Source organism: Balearica regulorum, chromosome 1, assembly GCF_011004875.1.
Source record: "Balearica regulorum gibbericeps isolate bBalReg1 chromosome 1, bBalReg1.pri, whole genome shotgun sequence".
Taxonomy (NCBI): domain Eukaryota; kingdom Metazoa; phylum Chordata; class Aves; order Gruiformes; family Gruidae; genus Balearica; species Balearica regulorum.
In genome coordinates, this window is record NC_046184.1 from 158423987 (window position 1) to 158438183 (window position 14197).

The window sequence follows — 14197 nt, forward strand, 5'->3', positions numbered from 1 at the left end:
GTGAGAGAAGTAGGGATAACTCTTGGAAAAAGTTTTGAGGCTAGTGACAAAATATGTTTGTCTTTCAGATCCCCAGCTCAAGGGTATAGTGACCAGGTTATATTGCAGGCAAGGCTACTACTTGCAAATGCACCCCGATGGAAGTCTCGATGGAACCAAGGATGACAGCAGTAATTCTAGTAAGTGACTGCCCCAGGGGAATGTCTTAATCGCACACGCAGCTTGCATCGCTCGAGTGTGTACGCGCAGACACGGTGTTAATGCCTTTGGAGGGTTTCTGAATGTGTTTTGTCGAAAGGAGGAGGGTTGTGTCCATTCGAAGCCTAATGACCGCTAGCACGGCTCGTGCAGGACGTTGGCCTAAATGTATTCCCTCTGAAGGGCAAGGCGCAAGTGCCGATGGACCTCTGGGGGGACATATTTAGGCCAATGGTTGTCTTTTGGTAATTTTGTAAAAATGGTACAATTACATTAAAAATATTTTTTTTTATAAAAGCTATGTATTTAACATAAATTTCTTATCATCAAATAAATAATGAAAAAAAAAGAGATGGAAACAAAATTTCCTTGAAAAAACCTGATCATACAGGCCCTGATTCAGCAAAGTACATAAGTGTGTCTAACTATTAAAGCCCTGCTTAAAAACACGTGCTGAAGTACCCTGCTGAATTGGGGCTACAGATCCTACAGTCCCTATACCAGCAAGAGTTCCAATGATTTTAAGAGCTGTTCTGCCAGTGTAGGGACTGCACCAGTGGCAGTTTTCAAAGATATTCCAAACAAAATGGTCTTGAAAGGCCGCTGCTTTGGTACTCTTTTCCTATGATTCTGCCATATATTTTCCTTCAATGAGGATATATATGTTTGATAACTTCAGCTGCAAATGATAATTAAGCAAACCTATTCTTACTCTAGAAACAGTTGATTTTTAATTTTCTGTTTAGCAGAGAACATTTGTATTTTGTTTATATTAACGATAATGACATATTTAAGTAACATATTTCTGTGTGATCTTGAGGTCTATTTTAAGCGTTTTTAATATAAAAGATTTATCTTCTTATTATGCATATGTAAATAAACTCTTAGTTTCCTCAAAAATGTTGGAATTAGGCTATAAGAATTAAGGGATTTGAGGTTTCTTCTTTACTTTCGTTAGGTCCCTGTTTTATCTGTTAATGCACGGCTGTCATTTTCAACACATTTCATCAACAGATAGCATAATCATCTTTTATTGTTTTATTAATTTTTATTTTTTTTTAGAATTGAGAAACATAATTGTTTAATCCATTTTGAGGTGTATTTCTCTGCTTGTTTTCCAAGTGATTCCCCCCTCGCTGTTCCTTGCTTCTTTTCTTCCCTCAGTGTGTCCATCTCTCATGCCCACTTGTGTACTGGACTAGATTCTAAGACCTTGTACAGACAAGATCATTATTGCTTTTTATAGAACCTTTGCCTATATGAGGTCCAAGAAATGTGTCTTAGAGTGTGAGCGTGTATCTCTCTCTCCCTCTCCTTGTCTCTCTGCCCATCTCTCTCTTATTTTCAGCTTCAGTGGGGAGATGTGCACGAATATTTTAATGTTAATGTTTGGTTTGTTGTTCTTTTTTTTAATCTAAGAACCCTATGGATTTTGAATCGTTGCAAAACTAGACCATAGTGCCTTACTTTCCTCTTCTCGCTATTGTTAGCTTTACAAATATTCTTTTTTTTTCTTACTATGTCATTTTCCCTTTCTCTCCCCTCTTCTCTGCCTTTCTAGATTTCCATCTGTCTGCCCATCTCTCTTATTCAAGTTGTTCCAAAATGCAGACTGAATATTCTATGTTATAAATATTCTGAAATATAGAACTTGTCCAAACTCAACCAAATACCAGATAGCAGTATTGTGTATTTTGGATAAATACAGTTAGATAACACTGTGTTTTACTTCAACGTAATTTTTATGCTAAAATGATTTTTTTTTTTCCATAAAGGGATTTTTATTGTTTTCTGTCTTTAACTGGTATGATTCACTATTTGTTTCTTCACTGGTCCAATTTTATAATATTGTTTAGTAAACACAATTTAGACCATAGGGATGTAAAATTAATGTGTTTGCCAGGAAAGCATACAATCTCCACCTTAAATTTTGCTAGTACCTATGTATATACTATATACACTGTATAGGCTATATTAAGAGCTGAAAAGATTGATCTATTTGGTATAGTCATGAATATATGAAGATGTGTCTGTTTCTTTTGTGCTGTCGGTCTTTTTCCTCAGTTCCCTTTCCACTCTGTTTCCGTCCATTTCCTGTTGAAGTTTTTGTTTCCTATTGCTTTTCTTTATTGCAGCTTATTTTGCTTTTCCTTTTCTCTTTTGCTTTTAAACAATAATTTTCTCATGGATAGCATTCCTAGTATTTTGATCTTTTATTTTATGAGGTCCTTATGATGATTTCCTTCCGAGGCTTACCAGTAAATAAGTTTTGGCAGCTGCCAGAGGGGGTAAAATCCTGCTTCTGACCATGGAGCTTGCAGGCTGCCTATTTCATGTGCCCAGTGGGCGCAAGGATGGACACGTGTTAGCTGTCAATAGGACAGATAGTACGCTTACCTTGATAGTGAGGATGACTTCCATTTGAAACGCATTTCATAAAAATGGAGGAAATAGAGACTGCCAAAGGGTGTGCATCTCTGCCAGCCTGCCACCCGTGTTCTGCACTATTCAGTGTCCCTGAAGCCTGTGACAGGGTCCTCCTCGTGCACTGACCATAGGAGTACCTGGTGTCGGAGAAGCCAGAGTGAGCGAGTAGTGAGGTACAGCCAAGAGAAGTGATTTCTTTTTTGTCTTCAGTGAGGAAACTGTTTGAAGCTTAGTCATGCTGCTACTTTTTGTGCTGTTGCAATTTATTCTGTGTCAAGGAGTTAAAGGAGTGCTTGAAGTTAGAATTCCCTCAAGTGCATATATCATTTTGTACTCATTTTATATGTATGTCAGTAAATATAAGTTACACACTATTGGAGTCACAGTGTTATGGAGAAGTAGTGCAAACTAAGATTAAGATGTAGCCTGTTCAAATTGAGTGGTTCTGTTCACACCCATTTTTTGTTTGTTTTTAAAGCTTCTTGGTAGTCTCTTTAATGTGACTTTTTGCTTCTATCTGAAGTCAAAATGAGTTTTACCAGTGGTTTTGGTCAGCTGCTATAGTACAAGCCATTGTTCCTGCTTGCCTTAAGTTTGAATAAAGGCTAGAGTCCGCAGAGATAGATGGCAAGATCTTAAATGTATCGCTGCACAAAAACCCTTGCGTGAAAAAGGAAGAAAGATGTGACTGCTTTTAATTGCATCTTTGAACATGCTTTCGTCTGCTCATGTTGGGGACCATGCTATTAGAACCCAGCTTAAATAGACTGATGGGTTTCGGTTCATTGTTATAATTTCTTTTTATGCCTTTTCCAAGTTAGCAATGTTTTGGACAGAGTATGAATTAATGCACCTATTGGTTAATGGTGCTGAGTTTCCTTAAATCACATCACCAGACCAAGGCTGTTAGCTCAAACCATCTTGCGTGTACAGTCTGTATTCTTTTGCCAAACTCTCAGTGATATGTGGAAAGAGGCTTTATTGCATTGCTTTTCTTGTTTTAGCTGTTTTTCTCTTTTTCCTTCCTCTAATGCCTTACAGTTTCTGGTTTGTTTTTGTGGCTGGCTTGTAGTGAAAGCAGGAGTGACCGTGGTTAAATCTGTAGGCTTGGTTACTGAGGTCCTGCTCAGTGTAGCTGTCCCTCTCTAGCTCTGATTTTGCTGGATTTTACAGCAGTTCTCAGCATTACTCGGTGCGAATGGAACTGCCTTCAGTGTTGTCCACGTGCCTCATCATTATTAATTAGGAAGAACAAGCTACTACACAGAAAGTGTAAAGAAATAGCAGAGATTTCCATTTTGTGATTGTGGTAACAAGTGTTACATTCCCATCCTGCCCTCCTCCCCACCCAACACAGCTCATTTTCAGGCTTTGGTCTATCTTCAAAGTTTTGTCTCATGAATGAAGTGTAGGTTTAGTAGACAGACTAATTAATTTGGGAAATGGGCAATTCTGATTCTTTATTTCTGAGGTTGAAACCCTGAATCTCTTAGCCCTATGGCTTATTTTGATTCACCTGAAGAATGTATCTCAGCCAACCACCACTGAAAAAATTCAACATAAGTCATGATACTTTCCTTGATCGGTCATAAACCTCATTTTAACACTCAAATGGTGCTATTTATGCCCCTTATGAAATTACAATCATGTTTAAAACATTAAAAGAGCATTGCTCATTTGTAGCCCTATTCCATAAACTGATAAATGCTAAAGTTAAGATTACAAAAGCAACTTGGATTTGGCTGTGCTGTGCACATTTTTTGCTTAATTATGTAGCAACATGCTTTACTTCTTATGTGGCACTTGGTACCTGGTAGAGTCGGTGTTCAAGAAACCATGCAACCGTTTAATGTTCCTTTATTTTCAGCTTTTAATGCATACTCCTAATGCTCTATTTATATCTTCCAAATTTAATATGGAAGTATTAACTTTTTAATGTCTTTCTAAAGTAACTACCACTATCATATTTTGGTTTGACGATATTAATAAAATAATCTTCACAGCACCCTTGTAAGGTAAAGGAGATAATTAGACAGAAATAAGGCATATGAAGATCAAAAACCAACACCCTCAATGCTGTTAAATTTGGATTCCTGAACGGAAATATTTGCAGTGTGATTTTTTGCACTGGTTTTTATTGCAGTTTGTCTTCAAAAAAATTACACAGGCATTTAGTCATCTATTTACATCACTGTCATGGTTTTGCCCCAGCCGGCAGCTAAGCACCACACAGCTGCTTGCTCACTCCTCCCCCCAAGGGGATGGGGAAGATAATGAAAAAAACCTTATGGGTTGAGATAAGGACAGTTTAATAGGATAACAAAGGAAGGGAATAATATTAATAATAATAACAGTAATAATAAAAATAACAAAACCAAGTGATGCACAAATGCAATTGCTTACCACATGTGGAAAGAAAAAAATCAGCAACCCGATGCCCAGTCTGTTTCTGAGCAACGCTCTCACCTCCCGGCTAGCTTCCCCACTTCTATCCAGAGCATGACGTTACTTGGCAGGGAATATCCCTTTGCCCAGCCTGGGTCACCTGTCCTGGCTGTGCTCTCCCAGCTTCTTGTGCACCTGGCAGGGTGTGGGAAGCTGAAGAGTCCTTGACTTGGTGTAGGCACTACAACTACCTAGCAACAACTAAAAACATCAGTGTGTTGTCAACATTATTCTCATCCTAAATCCAAAACACAGCACTATACCAGCTACTAGAAAGAAAACTAACTCTATTTCTGTCCCAAAACCAGGACAATCACCTTTGGGAGTTAGGTAAGCCCATTTCCCCCATCAGTATAATCTTAGTCAGTGTGACAGGATCACTGGAGGCCATGTTCAGCCATACTAAACAGTACATTTTAATTACGTCTTGTGTAACATCAGACAGGTAGAATGGGTTTGCTACATAAGAAATGGGTGGACTGATCTCTGAATACCAAACTCCTTGCACTCATTGCCAGTCTAAAAGATGTTCTGATGGAGTTGTCATTTTTTGCCTGTAGGCCTGCAGATGGAAATAAATTAAAGAAATAGTGGTCTTGATGTGATTGCAGATTTGGTGCTGTGGGAAGTTTTGTTAACTGACACCAGGGCAGTGCACATGCAGAAGAGACAGCAAGTTTATAAGCCTTAAGCAATTGGTCTCTAGCAAGCTTCTTGAGAAAAACAGTGATCTGTAATGGCAATTTTCTTGTAGCTACAAGTCAGTTGTACCTAAATAGACTTTCACAAGAATATGGAAATATCTGATTTCAGGCATTTCAGATTTCAAGTTAATATACTGAGAAGGTATTGCATAAAAAAAGGAAAAAGAAATGTGGTGGTTTTGTGTTTTGCTCAAGGACAGAGTTACTACTTATCAAAAAGTGGAGTTTATAACTTTGGCTAAAACTTTCAGAGGATTAGAATCCAACTCAAATTTGTTCCTGCAAATCCCTTCCATGACACCTGAAACAGTAACTTTTTTCATGCCATTTGTTGCTGTTAACTGCCCTCCATTTCCATTTTCTGGCTTAGGAAAAGGAAAAGAAACCATTTGCTTTACAGTCCTGCTTTAGATGGAATACAAAGCAGAGCTAAGGGAGTGTGCAGAGGCTCAGCACTGAAGAGGAGAAGGGGTTTCTCTCCTCTTTATACTTGAGTGTGCAGCGTGGGAGCACTGAGCACCAGGCAGAATTATATTTTCTAGGCTGTTCCAGGACGCTCCCTCTCTCACCTCATCTGTGGACTCACCGAGCAGGGTTTAGGTACATAAAGATGTTCAGGAACCTCACTCCCCACTTAGTTTTGGTTTTGGATAATTGTCTTAAAGATAGAGGGAAGCTGGAGGCATGGTTCTTTTTCACACCCCTCATCAAGTGAGGGCATAGCTTTGGCTGTGAAGACCTGAAATGACGGCAAACTCTGGAAGGCTTTTCTCAAGGCAGGTTTTTATTAGAGTGGGGGATAGCACAGGTGAATCCTAGAAAGGTTTGAAATATGTAATTGGGCACGGAAGTCGAGTACTGCACAGCCAGGTTCTGGAGGAAATTGAATTTCCTTTGGCCAACTTCAGAGCACATAAAAACCACATGCTGTGCCTTACTGGTGCATGTTTTGCTGACCTCAGTGTGAAGCACGTTGCTAAGCATGTATCAATCAGTAATGGGACTGGCCTCCCTAGTGTCACCCAAGTCTGAAAGATTTTGTGGAAAATTCTGAGTATTCTGTATGTGCACAATTACAGCATTTCAGATCACACTCTAAAATTTTATGGTCTTAGACTAATTACAGCAGCTCTGACAATCACTGATTAAAACTTGGTGGCAGTAAAAGATACATTATATCCCTTCCTCAGTGCTTTCTAAATTCACCGGCAACTATAAGCTGCTCTAGTGATTTTATAGGTTGCATAAAACACTGCCATGTTACAGGCCTCTAATTCTCCTTCAGTGGTGGTTGTTTTTTCTGGCTTTGCTGCTTTATTTTTATTGGTAATACAGCAAATTATGTCTACCTTCCAGAAGTTTTGTCTGAACCACTATGATTTGGAGTTATTTTTCATTAGCAGTTTTCCATGGCTGACTTGGCTTTTGTGTTCACCTCTTTTCTTTATACAAGTATTCTTTGCTTTTCCTTCCTGGTGTCCCCTCAATTGTTGCTGCCTTCCCTCTAGCATGATGTTCGTATCCAGGTTTCCTCCTGGCATTTCTTTTCTTCTAGAAATAAACAAACGTAACTGCCATCTGAAACATAGTTTTGCTGTGACAGACTCACCCTCCACCACCCACAACATTGGTTTTGCTGATTTTGACATTGTTTCATTTGAGGGTAATGGCTGATGGTTTTTTTAACTTCCAAATTATATCGAACATTTGAAAGCCCTCAAGTCATGAAGTGTTTAGCCTGTATACTCTTAGGATATCTTGTCCATGAGTGCCGTATTTCACTGGTTTACACTTACCTTGTGTAAATTAGAGAGGGAACCTTGTCTGTACCCAGTATTTTACCAGGGAGATCCTAGCATGCTGGAGACTTTTGGAAACTACAGAAATGAAAATGCTATGTATTTATGCTAATTCTTATCTGATGACATCTCTTCTATTCTTCTTTGTAAATCCATAAATTTGTTTTCTGTTATTCCAGAGCTCTTTTGAATATATTTTTCTTTCTACAGCTATAGGAAGTTCTCTGCTACAACCATTCCCAGCTTTATACTGGCTTTGTACATTCCTAAAAAGATCTTATGTTACATATTCTTTTTCTGCATGAGAATATAGAAGGAAAGGGGCTTTTTTCCCATCCACTTCTATCTTTAAATTCTAATAGTCAACCTATGCTTTTTTCTCAGTTGTAAAGATTTGATCAGCTTCATCATAAATTATCTGTGGCTTTGTGTCCTTTGACCAACCAGGAGTTTTCACACCTTGAGAAAATGTACTTATCCACTGCAGTTACATGACCCTTTTTCGCTTGTTTTGGCCCTTCCCCTGCATTCTGATTAGATAGCCTCAGAGGGTAGATTTTCTGCTCGCACCTCTGGATGTCCTTCCTAAATTTTGAGGAACTCACTGTAGGCGTTATTGTGTTTCTCAGACCTAGCCTGGTGAAACTATGGTCCTTGCTGCCTACATTGAACACGCGGGTTGCAATTTTGGTTTTCATCCAAGTGCTTGTGAATCCGTGACTCATCCACAGTGAAAAACCACTTAGCATGAACTCTGGCTCATCCAGATCTTTTCTTCTGAGACTGTTTGATGTGCGCTTTGCATCTGATTTCCTAGTATGAGTCAGTAAAGTTAGTATAGGTGTGTGCTGGCATAATTTTTAGAGGAAAAATTGATCTGTGTCTCTTACCACTTTTTCTTTTGTTATTCTGTGGTGAGACTGGTAAACTCCCGCTCTTCACACTGGTCTTTTTCAGACAGTAATTAAAGCTGCGGCTATTTTTGTTGTTACAGAGGTATATACCATTGCTAGAGTATCTGCTATTAGCTGGTTTTTTGTTGGTTTTTTTTGTTTTGTTTTTCCCCAGAATTTCAGTCTTTGAACATGTTCTATTCAGCTCTATAGCATTTATGCACATTTGAAGTCAAGCATGTATTTCAGTGTTTTCCTGAACTAGGAAAAGCCTCTGCCATTACCTGAGGCCTGCGTACTACTGCTTGTATCAAATATATCATTCACGAAAGCAAAAAAAAAAAAATTTGGATTTGAAATCACAGAGCTCTTGAAAGCAATCCTAATGAGAGTACGTCTTAATCCAAATCCATAAAAATGCTGAAGAAAATAAAAAGCTACATGCCAGAATTAGAGAGACATGTTTTCTGCATGTATCTCACAAGCACTACCCTTATGATCCATCTACACTGATGAAGGAACTGCTGGGCTCTTTGACTCTTTTCAGATTGCCTGAGATACTCATCTCTGCACTGCTACATAAATGATTACAGTCCAGTCTTCTGTGCTTTGTATTTGCTAGTTAGCACTTGTGCCAAATACTGAACTATTGCAGGACTTATTGCTAGATAGATACTTGGACTTTGATTTAAGGATTAACTTTACTAGAAGCAAGATTTTCTGAATTAGCTTAACTGTAAAATAAGAAAAAAATATACAAGGAGTTCTTTCTTTTTAGTAATGATGTTTATTAGAATATTGTAATAACCATAGTATATTTATATCTGGTCATGTTTTTTCTTCACAGCGTTATTCAACCTTATACCAGTGGGTCTTCGAGTTGTTGCTATTCAGGGTGTAAAGACTGGGTTGTATATAGCCCTAAATGGAGAAGGTTTCCTCTACACATCAGTAAGTACCTTTCTGAACTCTGTTTAAGAGGCAAGATGAAGTTAAAATCTACCAGGAAATGAGATGCACATTCACTTTTAAGAAGTTCTATAATAAGTGTGTGTGTATATATACATATATAGTACAGACACCTGTGTACCCATGTGTGTATGCAGCATATCTACAAATGGGATATGGTAGAAATTACTGTGGTGTATGTATGAAAGCCTGTGTGTTAGCAGTCCTAAAAAAAACATTCTGTAGAGCTGTTTTTCTAGTAGGCTATACTGTATAGTATTTTCTATATATAATATTTTCTAGTATGCAATACACCACAAAGATTATGATTTTCAATTAAATTCTCCATGATTTTTAAATGAAGACCTGCAATTATTTTCTTAGAGACTTGCTGATCAGAATCTAAAAGCTGCTCCAACAGTTACTTTTATTGATAAGACTTACAAGTGTAACTTCCATCTATAAAGTCATTAACAGCTTTACAGTTTATCATCATAATCTTGTAATTGTATGCTTAGCATTATTGATTTTTTTTTTAATTTCAGATATCAGGAAAATAAAGAGTTCTGTGAGGGATTGTATCTTTGTAGAATGATCAAAGTTTAAGAAAAAATCTTTTGAGTCACAAACAAGACTGCTGGATAAAGTGATTGCAAAGTCCTCAGATTGTTTAAGATATTCCAAATGATTTAATGCTAATCAGTCAGTGTGTTGTTGGGAATATAAAAATCCTCAGTTTTGTGTAAATTTAGTCTCTTAACCTCCTTTGACAAACAAACAGACTTTAATATGAACAGGCAGTTCTGTCAGGTATTAACGAGGAGGCTTAAAGGATTTTTCATTACTGTATTTTTATTGCCATCTATGTTGAATTTATTTATATAGTGCTTTTTCCATTTTTTACATCACATAGTTCTTAATTCCTCACTGAATTACAATACACTGCTTTGTTTTCAATGTCCATTGAGAGGAAATTGGACAGATTAAGTTTCTGATGCCCTGAGGGAAAGTATTCTGTTTATTTCAAATATACAATTGTCTCGGAAAAGCTAATTAGGAAGAAAAAATGGAACTAATCTTGAATGTCAATGTCAAGACAAAGAGAAAATTCCTCACAAAATGTTTGCTGGAAACTCCAGCAGTATGACCTAAAATATTTATTTTCTTCTGTTCAAAATAAAAAATTCTGTCACAGGAAAACATGCAATATTTGCTGCCAGAAGGAAGAAAACTAGACGAAAAAAAATAGAGCTATTATTAGAGAAAATGCATTGCTGATTTCCCAGTTCCATCACTTCTTGTGGGGAGCTCATTTCAATATGGTGGCACGAACAGTACTTTTTAAATGTGTTGGTACAGTTAAGAGTACTTTCTTGCCCAGCACTGTTTCTGAAGTGAGTTCTTAGTCCTCCAGAAAGAAATATAAATTTCAGAATATGTACCAGATTCCTGGCAGGTAATTCAGCACCGGGAGAGACCCTATGTGAACAAATTCTGGCAGCCACTGAGTTTATGTATTATTCTGGGAATGATCCAAGTTAAATGAATGGTGTCATCTGGGGAAGGGAAAGGAGTGGAGAGTACAAGGCAAGATAAGAGATGGCTGGATCCAAACTTTAACTGAGTGTGAACCCAACCCTTAGAACATCCTCAAGTCTAACAAGATATTTCTGTCACACCACTGGGAATCTGAATTGCTTTGTTACTATGTCTTCTTTTTGAGCAACACAGATTACTTAGGTTGCAATCAGTCTCATGGATATAAATAAAATATTATTATAAGGAAAATGTAATCCACATGTTTAATGTTTTGCAGGATTGCATATTCTTCATTGCCACTAATGGCAAGATTTTATGACTTGGTGACTTCATATATTTCTGTAGTTACTGGCAACTTGTTAAGTACTTTTGAATTTTGTTCTGTGAATGTTGTTATGTTTTGAGTGTATTTCTCTTAAAAATTTCTTGGGAGAGTATCTCAATCTTTCACTTTACCCTGTGTGAGGTAAGGAAATGAGTGGTTTTGGAATGTATCGCTTACTCTGCCTCGTGCGGAGAATGAAAAACAAGTGACAAAGAGATGTGACACATCAGAAAACTGAATGGAAGTCTTTAGTTTTGGTATGTCTACAAAATGATTTTCAACTTACACTTTTGTCAATTTAAAAAGTAGTAATATTTGGTAATCATCTAATGCAAATTTAAAAGTAGAGATTTCAAAACATCAGTGCTGTAATACAGGTTTGATTGTTTCATATTAATGTATGGAAAACATCAACAATATATTTTTGTCTTACCAATTTCCTGCTTTCAGCTTAGAGACTAATGCATTTGAAAATAAGAAGACAAAGCATCAGAGAGAAGTCTGACTTCTCCCTGAGGATCAAGATGAAGAAAAACTGTGTGCAGAATATTTTAAATACTGTCGTTTGTAGAAAAATGTTTTTAACCAATTACTTTCTATTACTGTCTTGTTGGTGGATTTTTTTGATTCTTTGTCACTGTTGTATATCTGTTGCACCTGCAATGCAGAGGTTCTGTATTACATGCCATATATGTTTTTCCCTTGGCTGTTCAGGGGAGGATGGGAGAAAAAAGTTTTCGAAGCTTTGTATGCCAACCGTCATCGTTGAAAAAAAGTGCCACATAATAGGAATGCTAGTTAAAATTTACATATATTTTTATATGTTAACAATTTCTTATAAACATTTCCAAAAAATGGAAGTGTGCACTATGACTAAGTAGCATTTATAGTCTGAGACCAAAGTCCTGTATAGTCCTCTGCAGAATACCTCAGCACCCCTTTTTCTGTTCACAGTATGTGAAACTTGTGAGAATATCCTATGTGTTGATGCCTCTTTTCAGAAATTGAAAGGCCCAACTCAATTATTTTTATCGTAAGCTTCATATGATGTTGACTAATTAAGCAACAGCGCTGACAGGAAAGGTATTATGTGTGATCCTGCTTTCTCTGATATGAAGTATTTGGTAAGAGGAAAATGAACATACAGTGTCAGGCCAATTTTACATATAGATTATCAAATGCAGATTTGCATTGTTTTCTTGGTTTGGTTTGGGGTTTTTTAATATCTTTTTTTTAATGGCTGTTTGTGTCAGTTTGGGAGTCTCTTGGTTTTTTCTTATTTTATTCTGCCATATTTAAGATTTTTTCCACTAATTCACAGAATTAGAACTACAAAAAAAGAGCAGAAATCTCATAGAAGAGTGTTATGGCAATATTTCTCTCTTAGAACAGAAATAGAAGGACAGCAAATTGTGCAGGAAAGTCAATCTCAAGAGCTTTGCATACCTATTTTTTGCCTGCTGCAGCAGTTGTGATTTGTATTCTGTCCTTTGGGGACTGATCAAGTCAGGGTCCCTAACACAGACCATCAAAGCCTTGTCAAATAAAGGAGAAACAAAATCTTTGGAGTTTGGTAAGGCTTTGCAGAATTCCTGAGAGAAAATACTTCTGCAAAATTATAACCTTATTTTTCAATGCATTTAAAGTAATTATTGTAATACAATGATTTGTTATTTTCTATAATAGAAAATAGGAGGACAAGAGCCTTTTCATGTTCGGTTTTTTTTCCTTGCATTTGTAAGGGTTAGCCCACTTAAAGACTATCCATTAAGCTTACCTTTTTTGAAGTGTCAGGTTATTGCATCCAACTTTATTTCTGTGTGTGTATGTATACCTCTACTTATATATGTATATCTTTATATATCCACTCATAATTAGGATATATTTATTTAGTGAGAGCTTCCCAATTCTAGGCACATGTTAGTGACCAATGAGAATTATAAAAGAGCTGAGATTTTTTTTAGATGGATTAATGAACTATGAATAATTCAGTATTTCTGACTGCATCACTGTGAAAGCTAGTTGGAGAAGCTGGATATTTCTACAAAGAACCATCTCAGTTACTAGCAAGAGTTTTGATGTAGTAGTTATGGACTTTATATGTTAAAGTCCAAAAATATGCCTTACTCCTATCTCACCTTTGGAAAGGGTGGGCAAAATAAGGATATATTTCCAGGGTCGATCGTATCGAAATCAAAAGGAATGGAACTGGCTCCACGCACTGAAAAAACCCAAGCACAGCCACAGGGATTGTCCATGGGGAACAGGTATTGCCTGCGGCAGGAAGATGGCAGTGCAGTACATGGCAGAAGCTTTTGTTGGTTTCAGTGCTAATTTTGGTCAAATCACTTTGCGAAAGGTTCGTTAGTTTGGCTTTCAGGGGCACTGCAGCTTTTTGTTGGGTTTCTAGGATTTTCTGCTATCATAACAGGACGAACTCAGTGGTAAAACTTATAATGTATTAGTCCATTTTATGATTCCTATTTTCCTGTGAGGATATGAGAGTCATCTTGGATTATATCAATGACTTTCTCTCAAGAATTACTTGATGTATCTGGGAGGATTTTGAAGGGCTACTGGTTTCTTTTTTATCCTAGGAGCAGTTTAACAGGATGTTATGAACATTTGGTGGCTACCGGAGTAAGAGAAAAGGGAAAAACTAAAATATAGAAAGCAAAAAATTCCTGACTCTAAACCACCTTTACCTGCTTCTGCTTTCTTCTTCATGTTTCCTTTTTAACCATTTCTTCTGCCAGTTGTCACTGAGACTCGAGATGTGGACAAAACCAGAAAGGGAAGAGTACGTCAGTGATTTTGTCAGCAGCAGATATTAAAGTCATAGCGATCCACTGCATGGTTTCTTAGTTCTCTGATGAACTACAGAGATGCTTTAAAAGATGGCTGAGCCTGCAGGGCCAG

General features: G+C 37.2%; 1 protein-coding gene across 6 annotated transcripts in view; it reads left to right on the forward strand.

The window, feature by feature from the left end:
• Positions 1-14197, forward strand: part of FGF14 (fibroblast growth factor 14) — a 423436-nt gene that overhangs the window by 316209 nt on the left and 93030 nt on the right. For 4 of the 6 annotated variants that reach the window (XM_075740678.1, XM_075740717.1, XM_075740700.1 and 1 more), the window contains 2 exons: positions 69-179; positions 9314-9417. In XM_075740678.1, coding sequence (XP_075596793.1) covers positions 69-179; positions 9314-9417 — 215 coding nt within the window. The remainder of the gene's footprint in view (positions 1-68; positions 180-9313; positions 9418-14197) is intronic. The other 2 variants (XM_075740694.1, XM_075740710.1) reach the window with 1 other exon arrangement.